The 25734-nt window shown below is 29.6% G+C and overlaps 1 protein-coding gene across 1 annotated transcript in view; it reads right to left on the reverse strand.

Moving 5' to 3' along the window:
- Window positions 1-25734, reverse strand: part of LOC136978204 (KICSTOR complex protein SZT2-like) — a 215191-nt gene that overhangs the window by 25075 nt on the left and 164382 nt on the right. Inside the window, 5 exon segments of the mRNA XM_067273857.1 lie at window positions 8806-8867; window positions 17310-17374; window positions 20644-20743; window positions 22234-22371; window positions 25425-25563. Coding sequence (XP_067129958.1) covers window positions 8806-8867; window positions 17310-17374; window positions 20644-20743; window positions 22234-22371; window positions 25425-25563 — 504 coding nt within the window.

Genomic DNA, 25734 nt, shown 5'->3' on the forward strand with positions numbered 1-25734 from the left:
GTAAGTACGTATTTAATTTTAGAAAACTCTATATTAGTTACACAGATCTTTGTAAAAGATTTTATATAAGAAAACTTTATAATTATAGTACTACTGTAAATACAAGGGAAAATAGGAATTAAAAAACGAATATGAAAACAGATACCAGTAAGCAATGTATTGTTAATAAAGAGTATACGAAAAAGGTATAAAAAATGTATTTAGTTAAAATGTTTTTTAAAGAATTTTTGTAAATCTTATTATGTACGTACTCGCGTCACCCATGTTAATAAAAACCTTTGTTTTCCTGTAGCACTGATGAGGGACCAGGACTCATAAAACTGGTCCGAAATGCATTTGATAAAGAACCAATAAAAAAGTTTTAAGCCTGTACAGCTGTAAGTTAGTCTACCGAATGTTTTCGGATTAAAGAGACAACCACCTATTAAACATATATACAGCGACTAAACAAATTTAATTATATTCTAGTCAATGAAGGTATGCTTTATTTCTGCCAGTCAATGTCGGTGGTTGACAATGATCAGTCCGATCATTTCCCAATTCAGCTAACCTTATTGGGTCACTTGAGGGAAACAAATTCTTTATATCCTAGCAGTCAGAAGCAAGTAAGATTTGACAAAATAAGAAGCCTAAGATTTAATTTACAAAGGTTAACAAGAGAAGTTCCAGAGAGGTTTCACGAAGTGTTAGATCAAGAGGATAAGTTAAGTCTGCTGGTTAACTACGAAATTTTTATTAGTCTATTAAATTAGTTTCATGCTAAATTTTGTTTCAAAAGTTTGCCGCGAAGGTTTATACAAAGTTGGTATAACAATAAATGCTATTATCATAAGAAGAAAAAACAGTGAAGTTTGAATCAGTTCAGAAAATCTAATAAGGAAATTGATTGGAAGAAATATATTGATAATAAAAGAATTTATATCAATTTGATTAGAGCAAAACGAAGAAGTTATTATGCTGATTTAAACAAATATTTAATAGAAACCAAAGATTCAAAAAAATTTTGGGAAGTGATCAATAGTTTTCGACGACCTGTTGTTCATTCGAAAGGATCCATTAATATATCTTTAGTTGAATGGAATAAATTCTTCAATAATTTTTCGACTAGATATAAGGATAAATTGGCTATTAACTAGAATGGGAAAATTGAAAGAAATGGAGATTTTGCCAATGGAAGAGGCCTTTAATATATAAAAACTTCAATCATGTGTCAAGAAGCTCAAAACTAAGTCGGCCCCGGGTTTTGACGGTTTCCTAATAAAATATTAAAACTTTTACCAATTACAGTTTTAAAATATATAATCAGGCAATACAATAGATTTTATGTAATGGGTGTTATTCCTAACTCATGGAACAGTGTGGTTTTTCAAATGGTGTATAAGAAAGAAGATAGAGCCAATCCAGCTAACTATCGCCCGATAGCTTTACTTTCGACATTTCGAAAACTTTTTACTGCTATGTTGTCTATAAGAGTTATTGAATGGATTGAATATGAGAATCTGTTAAATCCAACCCAATTTGCCTTCATTTCAAATGGTGGTACTCAGTTAACTTTGTTTGTTTTGTTGGCCACTATCCAGATCCAGTTATTTAAAAAAAGACACACAGTTTTTGCTCTATTTGTTGATCTTGAGAAGGTGTATGACTCAATGAATGTTCAGGCTTTACAGAATAAAATGTTACATTGTGGTGCAGATAGTTATATGGTTAAATTGGTCGGTCTATTGTTTGGGCATTATGAGATGATCTGTAGATATAATGGTGAACAGGGATGTCTCCATTCAATTGTCGAGGCCTGTTACAGGAAGAACCCTTGGTTTCCCCTATTTGTTTAATTTTTTATACCTATGATATTAATGATATTTTCAATAATGAGGATGATGGATTCCACGATAGGTAGTACTGTGGTTAGGGATTGCAATTGCTGGATCCCTCATCCAGCGCATTCTTCGGCCTGCTGGATCCACCATCAGGTGCTGGATCCAGCGCTGCGGATCCGCAAATACTCAATTAACTTTCTAAATAATGGCGCAAAAGTTTATGTTGTCAGTGTTGCCGCTTTGCTAAGTGCGCTATCGCTCGGCGGCGAGAGTGACGTTGCCATTCAGTGCAGCACGTGCCTCACCTCCTCTCTACACCGCACTGCCCGCCCTTTTACCTCCGCTGATCTAATTGCCAGTTGACTTTCCACTCTCACTAAATAAAGTGACTTCGCGCTAAATAAAATAAGTAGCTCACCTCCTAGTCCAGGTGCATAATTCTAATTTTACGGTCGGTTTGGGAACGTCAATGAATCATGTGATGGAACGCCGCTTCAGCTGCGAGACGCCGGCACTTGTTTTGACTTTTCCCCCGAGTAACATTCAGCGCGCAATAAAAAACGTTACTTATTGCATTTTTCGCAGCTTGAAAAAATTAGAAAACTTGAATTTTTTGAAATTTGTTAAAAAATTCGGAAAAATTGCGACTAAAAAAATGCCAGGAGGCGTCTGTGATATGCCACGTGATCTTAAATAAAAATTGAATTATTTACCATGAAAACGGCTTCAACGATTTGGATCAAACTTGGTTAGTTTAGTGCTGCTTCAGCTGCTTGGCGATAAAATTTATCAGGTATGTAGTATGTATGTTTATAAATCAAAATTTTTAATTAATTTTTTTCAGATATCAAGCCAGTTCAGTCAGTTCACAGTTACATAATAATAATTAACTACAATTCGAATTCGTACTGAGTAATGTCTCTTACAAAGCCAAGTCAGCAAGAGAAATGTGGTGAGAATGATGATAAAAAAAACTTGTGGGACTATTTTAAAAAATTGGATGATAGTCGAAGTGCAAAATGCTTATTGTGTTCAAAAATTTTGCTGATTAGTAAGCGTTCAACGACAGGCTTAAAAGGCCATCTACAAAAGATACACTGCATCAACGTTAATTCTGCAAGCAGCAAATTACCACTTCGTAATACAGATACAGTAGTTCCCACAGCAATAGCAACTACATCAAAATATGTCGATGATCAGGAAGTAGATATTATACCGAACAAAAAGGCTAAGAAGAGTATTGATGCCTATTTTGTAAAAGAAAATTCGATGGAAGCCATGGTTACAAGGATGGTGTGCAAAGATGGTTTTACACTGAGTTCATTTTGTACATCTTCCGATTTAAGACGTTTGTTCGCAAAAAATGGATTCCAATTGCCAACTTCTCCCAACACCATAAGATCGATGATTACCAATTATGCGAAAACTATCGAAGTAGATTTAATACAAAAATTCGCAAATTTAAAAGAAAAGGGTCAAAGATTTTCGTTAAGCTTTGATGAGTGGACATCTCAAAAAAATCACAGATACATAAATCTCAACAGTGCACCATAAAGAGACTCATTTTAATCTTGGCTTAATCAGAATTCACGGATCCTGCACTGCCGAACATTGCATTGAATTAGTGTCAGAACGGTTGAAAAAATTTGGCTTAAACTTTGAAACCACACCATTGGTATCACTACTGATGGCACAAGCTTTATGGTGAAAGTTGGAAGACTCTTGCCTTGCTATCAGCAACTGTGCTTTGCACATGGAATCCAGTTAGCTGTGGTAAACGTTCTGTATAAAAAGAAAGATCAAAAAGAAGTAGAACACACAGAGATAGACGAAAGTGACTAATATGATGACGAAAACACAAAGACCAATGAAGACTTAGTAGTAGTCACTGAACCAACACCGACACCGACTGAACCTGAAATGTTTCCATGATACAGCAAACTTCTTAAAAAAGTGTGGAAAGTTGTTAAGACTTTTAAAAAATCACCAACCAAAGATGATATGTTTTTGCAAAAATATGTAAAAGAAGTGAAGGGCAAAGAATTGAGCTTGATTCTTGACTGCCGCACTAGGTAGAACGTCTCCTCAGCATGCTGGAACGTTTCTACAGTGTAAAAGTTTGCATCGATAAAGCCTTAATAGACATTGGCTCAGACTCTAAATTTTCCAATGACGAGTGGTCACTAATCAATGAGTTGATCACCAGTCTTCAACCGGTTAAACTGGCCGTAGAGGCTCTCTGTAGAAGAGAGTCGAGTTTGATAACTGCTGACACAACCTTGAAATTTGTCTTAGACAAACTAAAAAGCCAGGACACGATCTTGAGTACTGACCTTTCTGAGGCACTACGCAAAAGAATCAGAAAACAGCGTCTTACCGAGGTCACAGGGATGCTAATTTGCATACAGAACCCGAAGAAGTATGACCAAAAAGTTAGAAAGCCCGATTATTCTTTCATAATGCTGAAAAAAAATGTAATGCGCCAGGAGATGAAAAATATTCTGAATCGTGTAAATACATATGTAGTGGAATCAGCAGCAATGGCAGAGAAGATTATGGATGTGGAAAACGATGATCCAGATAACCCATATTCCTTGAATTTCACATTGGAACAAGAATTGGAGATCCAACTAAAGCGTGAGAAAGAAAACTTCATAAAACGGAAAGAAACTAGTACTGAGAAGGATTATGATAAGTTATTAAAAAAGGAAATGGCTGTTTATGAAAGTGAAGGGAGTCAGAGGTGAAAACTTATCTTTGATTTATGATTATTTGATGACTCTCAAACCTACTAGCGTAGAGGCTGAAAGGGCCTTCTCTGCAGCGGGGTACATATGCAGTTCATTAAGAAGTAGGTTGGGAGACAACACTATCAATACTATTTGTTTTTTGAGATCTTACTTCCAAAATAACATAACATGTTAAATGACAAAAAAATATTTGATGACAAAAAATAACCTGAAATAAAAAAATAACATAAAAAAAATAAGTAATTGATTTAATTTTATTTAATCCTTTAAAATACTTTATTCAAGACAAGACTAATATTTTATAACTTCTACTCTAATTCTATTAAGAAGTTTTTAACTTTTATTTTATAAGTGGTTAGTCGGCTAGGCTAGGCAATTTTATTGTGAAAATTAGTGAGAAACTGAGACTACCTAGTTAGTTAAATTGTTAATTAAATTAATGAGTATCAGTATCTTGAATATATGATGATATGAATGTATGTGATTCATGATTGTGACGATAATAACTAACTACTAGACTACTACTACTTACTTACTCACTACTTTACTAACACTAATAATTAAATTACTTATAAATAACCACAGACTGATATGTAGAGTTTATATATGAAAACTGGTAAGACTGATAGCCACTTAGCCACTGATTATCCCTCCTTACATTATTATAATATAATATATTAATGTAAATTAATTAGTAGAATTACCTTTGCTGTTATTTAACTTAAAGATTACATTATAATTATAATCTAACTAAACGTTTAAAGTTAATTATCTCTATCTCAAGTGTTAAACTGAACCAAAGTTAAGTTTACTCCCTAAATGTGTAAGAAGTTTTACTGATTTATAGTGACCAGTCTAAATTACAAAAGTTTCTTAAGTATTTTTTAAGAAATGTTTTATTTCTTTAAAAAAACAATAAAATGCTGCATAGATAGATAGATAGATAGATAACACTTTACTGCACCAAAAATATATCTGTGCTGGATCCAACTGGAATGATGTTAATCCAGCAAAAATCCAGCTGGATTGAAAACACCGCTGGATTGCAATTCCTAACTGTGGTCCATTCTATTTCATATGCCGACGATATTGTTATTCTAGCACCAACGGCGGTCGCTCTTAGAAGAAAAATACGACTATTAACTATGTACTTTTCACAATTGGATTTGAGCATTAATCCTAAGAAATCTCACATAATGATATTCAGGAATGGAGCAAGACTTTCTAAGAAAAATATGTCTTTCTATATTAATAATACAGAGATTGATGTGGTCAACGAAACAAAATTTCTAGGAGTAATTTTTTTACCTTTGTTTTCTTTTGAAAGACAGATTAAAGATATGATGGTCAAGGCCAATGGGTTAATCCAGGGTGTTACAAAGCTGTGCGCCAAGACTCATTTGGGTTCTGTCCAAACTCAGTTTAACCTATTTCAGTCCTTGATTTTTAACTTGGTGAGCTATGCATCTCCTTTATGGTGTCTCTCCAATGTTCAGAAGTTGGAAATTATACAGAATCAATTCATACGTAGGCTGTTTTGGTTGGATTATAAAACCCCTGGAAGTATGTTAAGACTGGAGATAAGCAGATTTAGTCCTACAGCACTCTTCATAAAAAGATGTATAAAGCTGATAATTAAGCTAAGATAAAGTGGTGAAATTACGTTCAATCTCTTATATCAATTATATAAGCATTCCATACAGAAACCATCTAAAAGAAACTGGGTTTTTCTAATTTCTAAAATGATAAATGGTTTTGGCTGCTCGATTGAACCATTTATATTCTCGTCGGATCTTGAAGAAGAACTGTGTCAGCAACTTATTTGGAATGTACTTGATATTTCTCAATTGCGAGACATAGAAGACACTCGTTTAAGAATATCACTAAATTGTTATAGTTTGATATTATTATACTCAAGTAATAATAGCTATATATTTTCGAATTTACCGTTTAGAATGAAGAGACTTTTTATTCAACTTTGACTTAATTCTAATACTCCTAATGATAGATAACAAACTTTATATATATGAGAATATTTTATGCCCAAGATGTCACATGTCTTTTTCCAAATTTCATATGATTTGTGAATGTGAGAAGAGCCTAGAGTTAAGGCAGAAATATGATCTTATTGGTCTAAATGAATGTGATTCGGTGGAAGCGATGTATAGAATGTTCCATCGGGCAACATATCGATTTATTTGCAATTTATATAACTATGTTATAAAGTTTTTTAATACAGTGGTGCCTCACATAACGTACTTAATCCGTTCCAGGTGCACATCCGTGAAGTGAAACGTCTGTTATACGAAACGCATTTTCCCATAGAAATACATGTTAAAACATCTAATTTGTTCTGCAGCATAAAATAACCATACTGTATCATAAAAAAATGAACATGGGGTGCGTTCTTTTATTCCTCCGCATAACTCTGCGCGAGCGACATCCGTTTAAAAATTCCCTGCGGAACGTGTTCCTAAATTCCGGTGGGAGTGCACACCATCGAACGGTAAAAACAGCTGCTTGTAGCAGTAGTTTACGATAGAAAGCAATATGGCGTCCTCCATGGCTCAGATAGTTTCGTTTCCGGGTCCATTATGTGGTTTTATGAATGAAAATTTAGAAATTGTGAAAGCACGAGTTAGCGCACACGGTGATGTAAGTGTCTTTACGAATTTTTTTCGAATGGTAGCTGGCATTCTATTTTTTTCGTGGCTATTTTGAATGCTCTTTCAACAAATAATCCATTTTATGGTTGAATTTTACAATTGGGACCCTATTTTTGCCTTTAAAAGCTCATATTTTAGAAATATAGATTCCTCCATCACGATACTATCGATAATGCGGACGCTGCCATCTTTCTTTCTTTCACCATCGTTCCTAAATGCCTACAAACAGCAGCGCACTCCTGTAGTAGCGGAGACGCAGAGCGACCGCTATTAAAGAACGCACCCACGGAGTAGTCGCCAATTATGCCGGAAAGTCCGTTGTTTGCAGCGTCCGTTATTCGAGGCGTACGTTATAAGAGGCACCACTGTACTTAATTGTTTTTGTAATATTCTTTATGATAAATTTAAGTGGAATAACTCCCTTTGTAACAGGCTGGGGCTAGGGATTGCAATTGCTGGATCCCTCATCCAGCAATCCTGCTGGATCCAGTGCATTCTTCGGCCTGCTGGATCCAGCAGGCCTTCTCCACAGCGGGATATATATGCAATTCATTAAGAAGTAGGTTGGGAGACAACACCATCAATACCATCTTAATTTAATTAATTAATTACTTTTATTTAATCCTTTAAAATATTTTATTCAAGACAATACTAATATTTTATAACTTCTACTCTAATTCTATTAAATAAGAGTTTTTAACTTTTATTCTATAAGTGGTTAGTGGGCTAGGCTAGGCAATTTTATTGTGAAAATTAGTGAGAAACTGAGACTACCTAGTTAGTTAAATTGTTAATTAAATTAATGAGTATCAGTATCTTAGATATATGATAATATGAATGTGTGTGATTCATGATTGTGATGATAATAACTAACTACTAGACTACTACTAATTACTTACTCACTACTTTACTAACACTAATAATTAAATTACTTATAAATAACTACAGACTGATATGTAGAGCCTATATAAGAAAACTGGTAAGACTGATAGCCACTTAGCCGCTGATTATCCGTCCTTACATTATTATAATATATTAATACAAATTAATTAGTAGAATTACCTTTGCTATTATTTAACTTAAAGATTACATTATAATTATAATCTAACTAAATGTTTAAAGTTAATTATCTCTATCTCAAGTGTTAAACCAAACCAAAGTTAAGTTCACTACCTAAATGTGTAAGAAGTTTTACTGATTTATAATGACCAGTCTAAATAATAAAAGTTTCTTAAGTATTTTAAAAAAAAAAATGTTTTATTTCTTTAAAAAAACCATAAATTGCTGGATAGATAGATAGATAACACTTTATTGCACCGAAAATATATCTGTGCTGGATCTGCACTGGATCCAGCTGGAATGATGTTGGTCAAGCAAAAATCCAGCTGGATTACAGTCCCTAACTGGGGCCTTATACTAATAAATTTGATTTGATTTGACTACTGGAACAAATAAAAACAATAATAATTTAAATTATTCTACAAGTAAGAAAACTGTAATTTGATAAATTCCATTTAGCAAAAAATAGCTACATATTAAATAAATATGTTAAATTTTTAATAAACTTACACTATCATCATCATCTTGATTTCTTTTCTGTACTAAACTTAACATGGATGAACTGCAGGAATCTATTAAATTTAAAATTCATTTTATTAAAAAATATTTTAAGTATAAATGATATTAAGTTTTAAATATGACAGTTGAAATTTTAATATGTGTCCAGCTGAAATACACAAGATAGAATAAATACAGAACCTTAAGCAGTTCACAAGCCTTAAATATAGTCACCAGCATTATTGACTACTGATTGTCATCGATGTGTAAGTGTCATTAGTTTGCATGACCACCACTTGACCAGCTTTGAAGTACTACTAATAAGAAAAACTGAAATTATTTGGTTTTGAATGTTGAGATATATGAAATAATCCACAGCTATGCAATCCAAGAGCTTAAAAAAGTTGATTCTGACTTCAAAATAAAAATGAAAATAACATCTACCAAAGTCTATATCATTATCATAGGTTATAGCTTTTCTGCATTTTTATTTTTTTTGGTCACATGAAAAGTATCCAATTTGTAATTTTTAATACTTTTATTGAACCAAATTAGCAGGTTTTCTAAAATACCCAAACTTATCACCTTTTTTTCAAGGACAGATAAATATCCAATGCAACATCAAATTATCCATAAACTGGCAATATTTGCAATGTGACACCACTAGTGTCCTATATTGTTTACATCAGGGATGGCCAACCTATAATGCATTCACCAAAAGTGGTGCATTGCATGATTAGAAGTGAAAGACTGAACCCAAGAGAGAAATTTAAAAAAAATTTCTTTCTTGGGTTCAGTGCATACACTTAAAATACATGTTCAAAATGAAAAAATTTATTTTAGATACTTTAAAACTCGTATATATATATATATATATAAATAAAATTAACCTATCATTGAATTCTAGAGTGCACATTTATTATACTTGTATTACACTTGTTTAATTTTGAAGCAACAGGTATTGGAAAATCCTGACATGCATCACCAGTTAATCCATTTCACAGCTGACTCTCATGTCATAACGTTTGATGGACTTCTAATTCAATGTGTGTGAACAATTCTGTGTTTTCAAATTTACATGTTTTTATTAACAGTTCTTTAATTAAGTTTAAGGTAAGATATCTGTTTTCATGAAGGCTTAATATAGTTCTGTAAATTTAAAATAATTTTTTTCATTCTGAATGTGTATGTCAAGTTCTTGCCTACTCCTTTAATTTGCTGATTACCAAAACCTGCAATTAATCAATGTATTTGTATGTGTGTGTTTTTACTAACATAACAGCTTTCATAACAGGGATGTTTGGGTTGCGTGTGTATATACTGTATTTACTCACATATAGGACAAGGTGCGACTTTACAGATCAAAATACAGAAAATTAGATTTCTTAATAAAATTCTAATTTTATTTTGTTTAATCACAGCTAAAATATCAAATGAACGTAAATGCACACATTGTCCCGCAAAAATTACTAGCATTTTAAAATTTCAGGAAAAATCTTGTAAAATTGACAACATAATTTGTTCTGGACAATCAGGAAACTTTTTTTTGCCAATTCTTAACAGTCGATTCCACTCTTCGTTGATTACACTTATGAGTTTCTCCGAATTCTGATTTCCAAATAATCATCTGTTTTTGTGTGGGAATGGATTAAAACTTATATTGGGCTTCTGTGTGATCTTGGAATTTCAATCTGAAATTCAATATTGGAATTCCTAGGAATTTCCTATTGCTATTCATCTTTACTCCTGACAATAAACAAGAATGATTCAAACAACCCAGATAAAATACTTGTTTTTAAATACAAGAGGATAAGCATCCAGTAAAAAATGAGAATACATGGTTCACAAAAATTATTTGCAAAAATGCAAAGAATCTTTCGCTTGCATGTATAGGATGACCTAGGAATTTGAAGCAGTGATAAATGAATAAACACCTTGTCTTATATGTGAGTAAATACAATATATGATTTTTAAACTTATAGAACTGTATTAAGCCTTCATGAAAACAGGAATCTTATATTAAACTTATAGAACTGTTTTTGAATGTTCATAATGTTTAAAATGATAAAATAATTTAAATAAATTATTTAATAATAATCTTTACTTTTTGAAATAATTTTTTTACAGTCAATTATCTATTACTTTGCAAAAGAAAATGAGAAGAAAAGCAGAAGGTGATAGCAAGCACCAGTTTAATGAACTGTGGAAAACTGAGTTCTTATTTATTGTGGGTCCTTCAGGAAAATCATTGTGCACTGTTAGAGAAAGCACTCTCTCAGATAATAGAAGAGAAGACAATCTTAACAGACACTATAGAAAACATCAAACAGAATTAGAAGAAAAACTGAAGTTAGTTCTTGGGTCTGAGTTATAGAAAAAATATGTAATTAAGAAAAAAAAAGAAACAAAAAAAGACAAAATATGTTTGTGAAAATGTGGTAATGCTGGAGACGTCTTATGAAATAGCCTTTGTGTTGGCTAAAAAAAACAAGCCTTTCTTGGATGGAAAGAAAATTGTTAAGCCCTGTCTCGCAAAATTTGCAAAATGGCTTGGTGATAAGAATGTTGAAAGAAAAGTAAACAAAATTGCTCTGTCCAAGCAAACAGTTACAAGATGCATTAAAGAACTTTCCCATGATGTTACTGAGCAATTGAAAGATTGTGTTCATGCTTGTTCTTTCTTTTCTATAGCCTTGGATGAATCTGCTGACATATATGATGTAGCTCAATTAAGCATTTTATAAGAGGAATTGATGGTAATTTTAACATCCTTGAAGAACTTACTGGTCTTGACTCACTTTATGGAAAAATCAGAGGGTCAGACATATTTGACAAAGTAAAGTCATGTCCAGAAAATCAACAACTAGATTTTAGTAAGCTCATCAGTGTTTGCACTGTTGGAGCACTGTCAATGTAGGTAGAATTTCCAGGACTGTAACTTTACTTGAAAGGTTTTTAGGTCATTCTGTACTAAAGGATCACTGTATTATACATAAAGGGTATCTGTGCATAAAAACTCTAACCTTGAAAAATGTTATACCAGTTGTAAAGTGTGTGAATAAAATTAGAGCAAGAGGGTTAAACAGAAGAGAATTCAGAGAATATTGTGAACTGTTAGATATGGAATATAGTAATCTCATCTTTCATTGTGATGTGTGCTAGCTTTCTAGCAGACAAGTTCTCAGTAGATTTTGGAAACCGATAGTTTTTGTAATTTTCTGGAAGAGAAGGATGATCTGCATGAGGAAAAAGTCCTGTTATGTGAAGAGAAATGGCTATTTGATTTAGCACTTTTAGTTGATGTTACCAGCCACTTCAATGATCTAAATTTGAAACTGCAGAGCAGAAACAAATTGTTTCCGAGCTTAGTAAATGACATCAGTGCATTCAAAATAAAATTAAAACTGTTCATCTCCCAGTTAGAAAATGGGGATTTAAGTCAATTTCCATATTTAAAAAAACACAGCGAATATGTTGAGGATAATGGCGACCATATACTGAGAAACTCAGATTATTGCAAGAGTTCTTTAATAATTGTTTTAGTGATTTTGTCAAAGAAGACTACATACTTGCATTTATAAATCCCTTTTCAGTTACTGAACAAAAAATCTTGACGATGCCTCGTAACATACAAATGGAACTTATTGATCTCAAAACCAATAAACCAATACTTTATTGAAAATGAAATTTAAGAACTTCATTCACTTCCAGACGCTTCTGGCATAATTTATTTCTGGGGACTATTGTCCTGTGAACATCTTCCAGAACTGAGAAAATTTGAAGAAAGCAAAGCAATTTCAAAAGTCTCATTAAAGTAATTAATGTTTATCTTCTCTTTATATAAAATATTTTTATTTAAAACTGCTAAAAGTGTTTATATTACCATATATATAATAAGTTATTTTATGCATAACTGTTAAATATATCCATATTACCATATTTTAAAAAGACTGAAAAGGAATATAAGTTTGTATGGCACATGTTAACTAAAAAATGAAAAAATTGTCACATGAACTATAAAAGATTGGCTAACCCTAGTTTACATTCACACACCTTGCTTATAGCAGTTGATGTTACTATACAAGTACAGATATTACTATATTGCCATTTTTATCCTAAGTTTCACTGGTTCAGAAATCTGTGAAGTATACTGTATGTCTAGTCACAAACTTGGATTATTGAGGTTCAACCTGTATCTCCTAACTTTACATCAAACTAAAAATGAATATTGTAATAACAGAATGTTCTTTAACAATAAAATAACTTCTTTCATCTTTAAATATTGCAAAATTTATATTATTATGGGTGAAATATGTAATATTATAATATTATACTATCCACAATACAATAACTATAACTATTAAAATTACATTATTACTTAATTTTTGCTATTAAAATGAAGAGATATTATTAATAAATTATATTACTATGTTATAAATTTATTCTAATTCTACTTTATGTTATCACAGAACCTAAAAATTTGAACTGCTTATTTTTATCATTGGTCAATACATTATCTTTTAAAGTCTTTCCTAAGCATTTTTCAGTTATTTACTCAGTAAATATTTTTTATTAAAATTATTGAAAACAATTATATTTTATTTCTATAAATAGCAATAAATACAAAAATACTTAAGTTCTTTAAAATTAATCAATTCTTTAAAACAATGAGAAGAAAACGAAGTTTTTTTGTTTTCTTTTCATTATTTTAAAGAATAGTAAATTAAAATAAGTGTAGTTTTAATAAATTATCTTATAAATTTTATTTATTTATTTATTTAATCTCATAAGAATCATTCAATCTCTTAGAAAAGGTTCTAAACTACTACATCAGAACTACAAACATCAAGGCTCAACAACGATCTCTACTCCTATCTATGGCTGTTCATATGTTACCACATTGCAATTACCTTACTATCTCTGATCACCACCCTGTAAACAAGGTGAAGGTAAACGAGGTAAACAATGTATCCCCAGGGTACATTTGGTGTCATCTACTTCCTCCATGGATAACCACGCAGACATTAATGTGAAATCTGGAAGTTAAGAACCTAAAATTTCTGAATTATTTCACTCCAGTTATAAACGACTTAATCAACAACATTCCATACCCGGGAAATTGTTGACCCTCGAATGGCAACGATTGTCTCCTAACTGTCAACAAGCCATTATTCCCTCAAAGCAAGTAGATCATCTTGCACGATAGTTTACAGTTAGCGTCCAAACTAGTCGTTTATTTAAATCCCGGGAACACCTATGACCCTAATAGCGACCTGTTTTCGATCATGTGACAGGTTTTCCCATCAAAAACTTATAAAAGACACTTCCTTCCCCCCCTAAAGGGCTCTCCGATCGTCTCTCCATTATGAAGTGCACTGCGCCGTCGACCAAACCCGAAAGTTTCTGAGTTTCTTAAGTTTTTAAGTGCCATTGTCCAGCCTACGAATTCTAAGGTTCTATGTGCCATCGTCCCATTAACTGACTCTCCGTCATCCCGAAAATTATCGTCACTTCTGAGTGAATATTTACCTACCGGGACATTCACCGGACTCCGTCTCTTACGGAACTTTGCCAAGAGGTATGAACCAATATTTGTAAACTCTCTCTCTCCGGCCCCCTTTTTGTATATGAGGGTAGAAGTGTAGTTTTGTTTGTTTCGTTTTTAATAAATCTTGTTTTGTTATAAAATGGTGTCTTTCTTGACTGTCGGCTTCACCTTATCGTCGACCCCATCCTTCCTCCTCCTCCACTCGCGTTACGCGTAACGCTCCGTCGATGTAACAGCCATCCTTAACAAGTGAGTTGCTGGAAAAAGAGGTAAGACTCTCTCTTACCTCCCCGGGATCTCACATTAATATCTACACAGATGGATCCAAAAGCCCCCTTCATGTTGGCTCAAGTATCTGTATCTTCCTCTAAACTGACATATTTTGCCCAAAATATGTTAGAAGGTATAGATACCCCCACATACCACCATCTATCAAGCTGAAGATGCTGTCTACCAAACTGTTCAGTGGACTACTTCACTATCAAACAAAATTGTCTACCAACATTTACAGTGATTCTCAGTCTGTCCTAAAAGCTCTATTAAATCCCAATTGCAATAGCAATAACATCACATATATCCAGCACCATATTAAAAATATTGTAAATAAAATAACTTTTATATTTGTTCCTGGCCATACTGGCATACTAGGAAATGAAAAAGCTGACTTTGAGGCTAAGTCAGCTGCAAAGGACACTGACTTGGACTACACTCACATCCCTCTCTCACGTAGCAGCCTTAAAAATTATATTCATGACAACGGTATGCAAAAGTGGAATCAACAATGGTTGAACAGTATAACTGTTAGAATAACAAGACTTTAATTTTCCTAGTGTTGAATGCAGGTTCTCATCACCACTTAGAGATTTAACGTTTGCTACTGCTCAAACTACTTACTGAGCATTGTAATTTTAGAAGCTACCTGGCGATGCATAACCGGGCAGAAACTGCCTCTTGCTTTTGCTCTACAGAGAACCTAGACACCATCAACCATATGATCTATCATTGTCCAATTTACGATCAAGCTAGACTTATTCTGAAATTAGAAACCTTTACCTTGGTTTCAGATGGCCATGTCCACTTGACATGTTTGTTCAGAAGCCACTGTTTGATGCTTTTTACAATTATATTCAAAATATATGGAAGAAAAGACTATTTATAATTTCTAATATCTAGTTTTACATTTTAGTTTTCACTAAAAGCCAAATACTAATTTTATGTTTATTTTGTATTATGTATTTTGGTTTACATATTCTTAGTGTTATACATCCATAGGAGTGGTTCACTTATTCTAATAAAAAAAAAAAGGAGAGAGAAACCACTAAATGGCCACATGGCCTTTTGCCCATGATAAAAAATGTGTAGAGTGTGAGTCTGCTAGCATTATTATTTTATCATGTCACACAAGGTGCACATTAGTACAACAAGCATTCTTAGTAGAAACCACCAAAGTAAAGCCAAATTTAAAATTCCACCACTCAATGAGATTAAAAAATAAAAATAAGAATATGTAAGACAAGATCTATTACCCTCTACCTGAGTAAAAAATAGTAAGAAATCCTTGACCCCATCCACCCCAAAATACCTTATGTAATTTATAAACAACCCCTTATATATAATATTACATTGCATTTATAGATATTTTTATGCATGAAATACAGCTAAAAAGATAAAAAAATGTTTTGTTTGGGGTCTGGAATGGATTAATTCATTTTATTAAGTTTCTTAAGGAAAAATTTGTTTTGGTTTTAGAAAAAATTACCGTATTTTACTCGCATGTAAGACAAGGTTTTTATTCATTTTTCACTGTTTTAAAAACCTAGGTCATCCTATAAGCACAAGCAAAGGATTATTTGCGTTTTTTGCAATAATTTTTGTAAACCGTGTATTCTCATTTTTTACTGGATGCTTATCTTCTTGTATTTAAAAACAAGTATTTTATCTGGGTTGTTTAAATTGTTTTTGTGTATTGTCAGAAGTAAAGATGAATAGCAATAGAAAAAGCAAAGCTTTTGAATTGAATTCCAAATTGAAGTTCCAAAATCACACAAGAGCCCGATATAAGTTTAAATCCATTCCCACATGAAAACAGATGATCATTTGGAAATCAGAATTCGGAGAAACTCATAAGTGTAATCAATGGAGAGTGGATTCGACTATTAAGAATGGCAAAAGGAAGGTTTCCGACTGTCCAGCTATACATGAATAAATTATGTTGTTGATTTTACAAGATTTTTCCTGAAAGTTTAAAATGCCAGTAATTTTTGCTGAACAATGTGTGCATTAATGTGCATTTGATATTTTGTGATTAAATGGAATAACATTAGAATTGTATTAATAAATATAATTTTCTTTATATTGATCTTTAAAGTCACACCTTGTCCTATATACAAGATTGTCTTATAAGCTAGTAAATACGATAGTTTTTGAACAACTTTTAGGAATGAATTAAGTTTGGAACCCGAAGTTTGGCTGTACTAATTAGCTGTTAGTTCTTTACAAGGGTGTGTATTTTATATAGATGGAAACAATGTGGCACAAGTCATAACAAAACAAAAAGCACAATAATAGTCTTATTTGCTACAACCAGACAAACCAATTATATCCATTTGACATTTAAATTTTGACAGATATTTTTTTCTTACAAGAAGTTAACTTACACTCAAACAATGCATTGTGCTATAAACAGTTACCTGATTAACAGCTTTTACTTAACTCTTATTAATTCTATTATACATCCTGTAAATTTGTATATTACAGCATTTGAAATCTAAATAAGATTGATTAAGAAACAATTATTATGAATATAAATAGATAAAATTCCTTTATTTATTTTTCTCTTATGGATGATATAAAATGCAATATTGTCTAACAAAATTACCAACTGATCATTAGATTTAACAAAATTTATAAAGTTATTGTAATTTATTTGACATGCTTCTTTTCATAATATAAATAATAAAAAATTTACCTCCTAGTGAAATTACATCTTCTCCTTTATGATATTCTGCTTGAAGACACTGCACTTCATGTAACCTATTTAATTCAAAAATTAATAAAATAAAATTATATACAAAATGCAGTTTTAGCTTGCAAGAAATACTAAATATCAATATACAATATACTTAACTTTAATTAACAATAAAATAATTTTAATTAATCAAAACCTTCAATATCTAAAACTCAAATATCTAAAAAATTTCATAACTTTTTCACATTAGAAAACGACAACATACAAAACAGAAAAAAATTGAATAAAAGTAAAACGTTATTAAAATAATTTTTAAAATCTTCAATAATTTTAATATCAAAATCATTAATATTCAATGATATAAAAATATTAATTTCTTGTAAAGGATTTTTATTAAAATATTCTAACTCTAGTTGCAAGAATAAATAAAGTCAGAATACTTTTTAATTATTATATATCAAAAACAAGGCTAGCTAACAAATCTAATAATTTTTTAGTTCTTTTCAAAATCCACTTTTTAAAACAATCAAAAAATATCATATAAACTTAAACTTTTTATTGGGGTTAAAAAAAATGCTTTTGAATCTTATAGTTTATTTTCAGTTACACAGGATGTTTATTGTAATAGATAATATAGGGGAAGTGCAGGTAGCCCTGGACATATATCAAATAAAATACACAAAAAATATTAAATACAAAACTGAAACATTTATTTTCAAACTCAAAATAAATTTTAGAACTTCTTTAATCATATTAATAAAAAAACAAACATTTTTTTAAAAATAATTATACAAAAATTTTAGCTTCCATTTTTGGCAATGGAAAAGATGGCAGGTGGTCCCAGATACTTATTAATAATGGCCTAAGTGTTTTTAGCCTTGCAAATGTCACAATAAGAATAAATTTATAATAGATTGATGTCAATGCAAGTTTTGTGAGCATAATCTTTACATTTATGGCATTGAATTCAGTCTTCTTCAAAAGTTTTCCTGCAGATGATGCATTCCGTTTCTTGATCACAAACTTCATTGAAAAGACTGAAAATTTAGTTTTGTATTTAGATTTTTACCTTTTAAAGCTTTCTTTTTGTTTTTTATGTTATTTTAAATAATGTGAAAATCTCACTTTTCTGTGTTTTTTGTGAGCATGACACAAGATGCTTTTTAGACAAATTAAGAAGAGGTGACAATTGTTTCAAAAATTCAGTTGTGCTAATTGAAGGTGCTGGTTCAGAAATAGGCTCTGTGACATGGTTGGTAGATGGCTGATTGATGTTATTTTCTGTCATGGAAGGTTCATGCCTTAAGGTTGATCAACTAAATCTCAGAAAAATCATGATTAAAAAGATAAATTCTCGTGCACTTAAATCCATTTTGGGTTATTTTGAGCCTAGCTGCGTTAGCAAAGGAGAAATCTATAAGTGCAGTAATGACATAATCAGTAATCCTAGCCCCAGGATTTCATCCCATCCATACACACTTGTCGAAGCAATGCAAATTTAAAAGGCTTTAAAAATGTCCTATTGAGAAGTTGCAGCTTATGCATAGTCTTGTGGAGTACTGAGCATACAAATGTGATTCTTATGAGCATACTCTATTACTGTCAATTTTTTGTGACTAGCATGCCCATTTAAGATTAAGAGGTAAGGATTTTGTTCATAGGATGCTTGTTGTTTAAAATGGTGCAATCACTGCAAAAATATGTCACCATTCATCCACCCCTTTCCTGTGGAATTGTGATACTCTCTGGTGAAGTTCCAATTGTCAAACAACCACCTTTGTCTATGTAACTTGCTTGGTGCTCACATCACTACTAATTTGAATTTGTTTGTATGCATTGTAGAATAATTTTAGATATACTGCTTTATATTTGATATGTGCTTAATTGCTCAGCAGTTCAAGTGTCTGACTCCCCATACTTTCTCTAAGTAGATAGTATGCAACACAAAACAAATTGACCAAAAATTGACTATAAGCATGATAAAAAATTAAAATCTTATAGGAGTGTATTTTTCAGAATAATACAATAAACATAAAATTACTGTTCTGTAGTAAAGAAGATATAATTTATAATACTTGTTTTCAAACTATATATTAACTCCTTTTGAAAAATCATTCACAATGAAGAATTTTGAATATTCATTTAAAATAAACTTTTTTTGGTAACATTCTGAGTACAATTAATACTTATTTGAAAAACTATCATCATTATGTCTATGAAAAAGTCTTTTTTTAATGAATTGATATGAAGTAGGAAATAATTATATCTTCTCAATTTCCAATAATATAGAAAAACGTTTTAAAGCTTATAATATCTCTAAAGAGATTCCATAAATTCCTACACAACTTATTTAAACTACTGGAATGCTTAATTGAAACATCAAAACATCAAATAAAAATATTTACTTATTGAAATGTTTACAAACAAGTAAATATTTTTAAATTTTTAATTGAAATTTTTATTTTGTAAATAAAAATAGTTTTTAAATTTGAATTTTTCAATATTTATTTCTTAAAAGAAAAAGTAAATCATTTACATTATTAAAATGTTAAAAATTATGAGAATGAAATTATTTCTTTTTGTTCAGTATTCTAATAAAACCATTATATTTGAAATAAAATATCAATGTTAGGAACATTATAAGATAAACAGAGAATCAAATAGTAAAATGAATACATTAAGACAAATAACACATAGGAATAGAAAGAACGATATCTTATTCAATCACTAATAAATAATTATAATTGCCTAAATTTTTAATAAACGAATTTTTTCAATTATCAAAAAATTTCAATAAACTAAGCTAATAAATTGTTTAATGACTTAAGGTAAATTTATTACAAATAGAATATTAATATGTTATTTAAAATATTACAAAGTAAATTATTATAAATAATATTCATATCTAGATTGCAATTTTATTTTCAACCCATGCTTTATATTAAACTTGTCTTTTCAGTAAGCAAATATAAGGTGACTTAATTAAAACCACTGTTTTACAATAAATGAAGTTTGATTTCTTAATTAAAGAAGTTATTGTAAACATTATAGCAGCAGAACAGTAATATTTTGTCACCATAATTTTTAAAATAAATGAACCAGTTTGAACTAGCCATTTACATATGACACAATTTTATATAAAAATTTATTATAGAGTCTGAAAGAAGAAATGCTTATTTTCTAAAAATATTTTATTAATATTAATTAATATTTACAATATATAATACTAATTTAAATGAATATTTTTTGTGTTCAAAATAAAACTAATTAATAAGAATAAAAAATAATATTAATTTTTCTTTTAGAAATCTGTTTATCGATGATTTATACTAACCTCAGATAAAATACAGACCCAGATCTTTCTTGATAAACAAACATATTATTTCTATTATTTACAGAGAAAGTATTCAAGACAGTTCTCAAGGCTTGAATTCCTATAAATTTGCAAAAAGTTCTGATTTAAAATATTTTTCATTATTATAAATAGTTATGTAATAAAATTCTATTAAACATATTCACGTAACATATATATATTTTCTTATGTCAGAAATCCAATTTAACATTACAATATTATGAACTATAAAAAAAATTCACTTGATTTACAAGACTTAACTAGTATAATTAACTTTCTTTAGACATGTTTTTCACATTATTTAACATTTCACTCTTGCCCATTCAAACAATTGCACTCCTGATTGGTTCATTCATTATTTAATATAATCCATTCAAATTTATTGATATAAATTTGAATTTTGTAGACTTTCCTTTTGAAATATCCCATTATAGAACAATTAGCTATAAACCTAAAGCAGGTGTCAGGAGAAAGTTGAAAATGTTCATGATTCTTTTAATTTTTGTTACTGAATGTAATTTAAGTTTTTTATGGCCTTTTCACATTATTTTTTAATACACTGAATGCCATCTGACATTCTGGTGTGTCATACTCAACTTTTCATAATTTGCCAAGTGTACTGCTGGAGTGTCACACTTCTTATTTTTTATTACAATTCTTCTCATTGGCAAAATAGTGTATGGTGTATTGTATTGATGCATATATGGCACATCAGAAATGTCTGATTTTTACCAGCATAAAAAAATTTTAGATTTTTTTATAATTTGAATACAGGAAAGAATAATAAAATTTAACTTTTTTAAAAATTGAAAATAGAGAAAAAAATGTTGAATCAACTTCCTGATAAAGAATTACAGTTTTCTTATCAGGTATTTCTTTGAAAATATATTGGATATCAGCTTTGTGATATTGTACAGTACAGTACACTTAGTGTACTGTACCATATATGTAAAATATTTGCCTGTAGGGATAAAAAAATTTACAAACTGGGACACTCAATGTGTTAAAAAAATTATATAAAAATCAACAACCGTTTTATTTAAATCTGTAACGATTAATTTATTTTAGAGTAATTCAAATATACATATATATATCTATATGACAACAAACATATTAAATGGCATATCACACTCTCCTAGTTAGTGAATATGTGAAAAAACATCAGACTTTCACAGCCTCCTTATTCACCAAACCTCTCCTGCAGACTTTCATATCTTCATCAAAATGAAGAAAGCTTTATAGAAAGTTCATAGACTGACATCAGCAGAAAAAGGAAATCATATTGTGACAATTGTACTTAAAGAATAATGCAGAATGAGCTGCAAGACTATTTTAATAAGAAGTACAAATATTGGTAAAAGTGTGTTGTTATAAAAGATACTTATTCTGTAAATATTTGTAACTATTAACATAATATAAGTTATAATAAAAATATTTTTGACTCTTACTATATATAACATTATTTTAAATTATATTAAATTAAATTATATCTTTTATACATATATATTTACATATTTACTGCAAATTCTGTCATTATATAATAATAAACTTTAAAGAATCTACAAAACAAACCTCTAGACATGTTACTGCGACTCTGTCCGGTATATAGTCTGTGATGAAGTGTGAAGTGAGTTTGCCAAATTACATCACAGTCAAATGCACCAGGCATAAATTTCAAAGTTGCTTCTAAATAATTATTTTGATTGTAATCTATAAAAATAAAAAAATTTTAATTAAATTACAAAATGAAATAAAACACTAGCATTTTAAATTTGGTAATAAAATATAAACATATAAATATTTGATAAATCATTATTTAATAAGTACCCAAATAATAAATTAAAAACATTTAAATACAGGGTGTCCATAGTCTGTGTGCAGTTGAAAAAATTTATAACTTTATTAGTATTTGTGATAGAAAAAAAATCTGTAAAAAGTATTAGAAAGCTTAATGTACCTAGTTTTAAGTAAAATTATTTAGTAACTCTTCAACACAATAATTTAACAATTTTTTGAAACTTTAAACTTTAAGGAACTAGAAAATAGAGAACTATAAAAACTTACACTTTTATTACTAATGATGGTGGACATGTGGAAACTTAATAAAATACAACAAAACAATAAAAAATATAGATTTTCTTATTTCCAATACATTCTACATAATTTCTCTACCACAAACACTAATAATGTTATAAATTTTTTAAATTGCACACGAAGTTTATGGACACGCTGTATATTTAAAATTAATGTCTAAAAAATAAAGTAGAATCCACTTATTGTTATCACTTTGAGACTCTTCTATACAGATAATAATTACCAACTGATAAAATTAAGTGGAGTAATTAAATAAGACAATGATCAGGTTTTATGATTCCAACATAAAAAGAACATGTTAAAAAGTTATTAAAAAATGCATAATTTAAAGATTTATTAATTAGTATTATCATTAATTAATGGTAATTAATTCAGCATGTATTTAAAGTAAGAAATGCCAGAAATTAAACACTACTATATGAAAACACTGATTAAAACCAATAACTATTTAACATTTAAATCATCAGTTAAAACTCATATTGATAATTGATAGCAAATGCACATAATTCTTATAACATTAAATGACTGATAACAATATCTGTAATTGCAATAAGCAGATGCTAGTGTATATATTTTTTTCAAAATTATTATACTTAGTAAACATATGATAAGATAAAACAAAAACAGGCTTTATTTAGATTACTGTATTTTAAGTCATATATGACATAACTTTTGTCTAAAAAAAACTCAAAACAATTCCTATATTTTATATGTAAAGTTGTGATCTCCCATAGATAATGAATTTCCCAAACGGTCTTCAGTAGAATAAAATAACCTTTAGCTCATTCTTGCATAAAAATGTTACTTTGTAGTTAAATATATTATTATTTGCTGTAGCTAAGTAGCTTTTGCATTTATTTATTTTGAATATTTTAATGGTAAATGACTTCTTTTAAACTTCTCTTTTTCCCTGATAAATAAAAAATAAAAGTGTGGATTTAATTTTACTTTTTTAAAAACTAAAATACAGTTTAAAACATCTTGAGGCAGAATGCCAAATGCAGAATAGCTTAAATACACTAAACATTTTTTTTTCTAAATATTTGGTGCTGAAATGGGGATGTGTCTTATATGTCTGTGTATTTTATATGCTGTAAAATATAGTATTTTTCATTATATAATTAAAATATAAAAACTATAGGTATAGTTAATGACAAAAGAATAAAAATCTTAAATAAGATAGAGTTGTAAAAAATAATTAACAAAGTATAGTATTTTGAAATATCACAAGACATGAAACACACATCATAAAAACAGAAAAATTAATGCAAACAATAAGTCATATGTTGAATATTTAATTTTAAATGTGTTTCAACTATAGTGGAACAGTAAATATCCAAAAAATCAATTAATCAAAATTGACTCCAAAGAGTACTAATTTCAGATTTTACAAAGTTTTTACACAATAACACTTGTTGACAATCTTCTATAGGCAGTGTGCTTTTCTAAAAAAACTTACTATAGGTAACATATATACTGTATGATGACTAAAGAATAAAGATCTGTTTTTGAAAAAATGTAACAATAACTAATAAACAATGTTTAATACTACTAATTATTTATTTTTTCTTCATTTATATTTGCATGTTACATTATATTGTAGCATTTATAATATTTTCCAAACTTTGCATGTCTCTTTATTTACACTTTCTTCCTTATTTTTTGTTTTGGATTTAATTGTAATTGCTAAATGAGTGTTTTAGTAACTACATTTTTATTTTTTCCTTTCAAAGTATTATCATTAACACTTCTCCATATCATTTCTTAACAAGAACATAATGGAAGAGATTTCAATTTATACGCCTTTGTGTCCTTAACTTAATAATTTCAACTTCAATCGTCAGCTAGGACTTAACTATTATTAGGACTTATTATACTTGATAAATGGTTCTGCAAATTAAGTAAACAAAGTCAGAAAAACAGTCTTTATTTATCACTTGAAAAAAAGATGATAAATAAAGACTGTTTTTCTGACTTTGTTTACTTAATTTGCAGAACCAGTTATCAAGTGTAATAAGTTCTAATAATAGTTAAGTCCCAGTTGACAATTTAAGTTGAAATAATAGGGGAGAATTGCCAGAAAGTATTGTCCATTTCATGAAAAATGAAAGAAGTCCCTCATCCCATTTACTTTTTACATCAGTTCCAATCAACCCATGGCATTTGTTGTGACCCAGTTTGTTTTATTTGTTTTTGTCATGTCAGTCAATAGACTTGTTGCTTGAACATATAGAATATTTTTTACTGAGCAATTCCCAATATGTAGCAAGTAAAATAATGATACTATTTTATGATATCTGCCAGCATAATATTTTTTTATACTACACTACTACTGTTGATACTTTTTATACTGTTTGTTGGCATGGCATACTGGCATGTTCTGGCTGAAAAATAGCTATGTCTGTAGTACTATCTTGTTATCAATGTTAATGTTAAGTTTCATTTATTATAGTACGAATACAAAGGCAGGATTAAAAAGTCACAAGCTTCTAATGTATTAAATTTCAATGTCTTAATCTTTTTTTTTATTATTGTATTAAAATAAAATTAATATTTATCTGAAATTGTCACACCCCAAATAGTTTGAATAATTGACAATCTACCATATTTTCTTATTTCTGTTAAAAACATACACATTTAAAGAGAGTTTTATATACTTAAATTCTTACCATCAAATGATGGTATCCTTTTCAGGCTCTTAAACTGTTCTACTGTTGAAGACTCAGGTTTCCATATGTCTTCATTTGCTTCAGGAACTAATAACTGATTACACATTCTTGATTCATGTAAGTTTTGAAGCAACAAACTCTAAAATGTATAAATTATTTTATTAACCACCTGTGAAGTAAAATTTTTATGGTGTAATTTTATATTTTTTTTATACTTAAGTTAGAATAACAGTTTCCGAATGATAAATGAATATGCCATACAATTAATTTTTAACAATTTAATAGTGCTTATTTCTTAAAACAAGAACAC

Source organism: Centruroides vittatus, unplaced genomic scaffold (genome assembly GCF_030686945.1).
Source record: "Centruroides vittatus isolate TY-2023 unplaced genomic scaffold, ASM3068694v2 contig_5, whole genome shotgun sequence".
In the NCBI taxonomy this organism is placed as follows: domain Eukaryota; kingdom Metazoa; phylum Arthropoda; class Arachnida; order Scorpiones; family Buthidae; genus Centruroides; species Centruroides vittatus.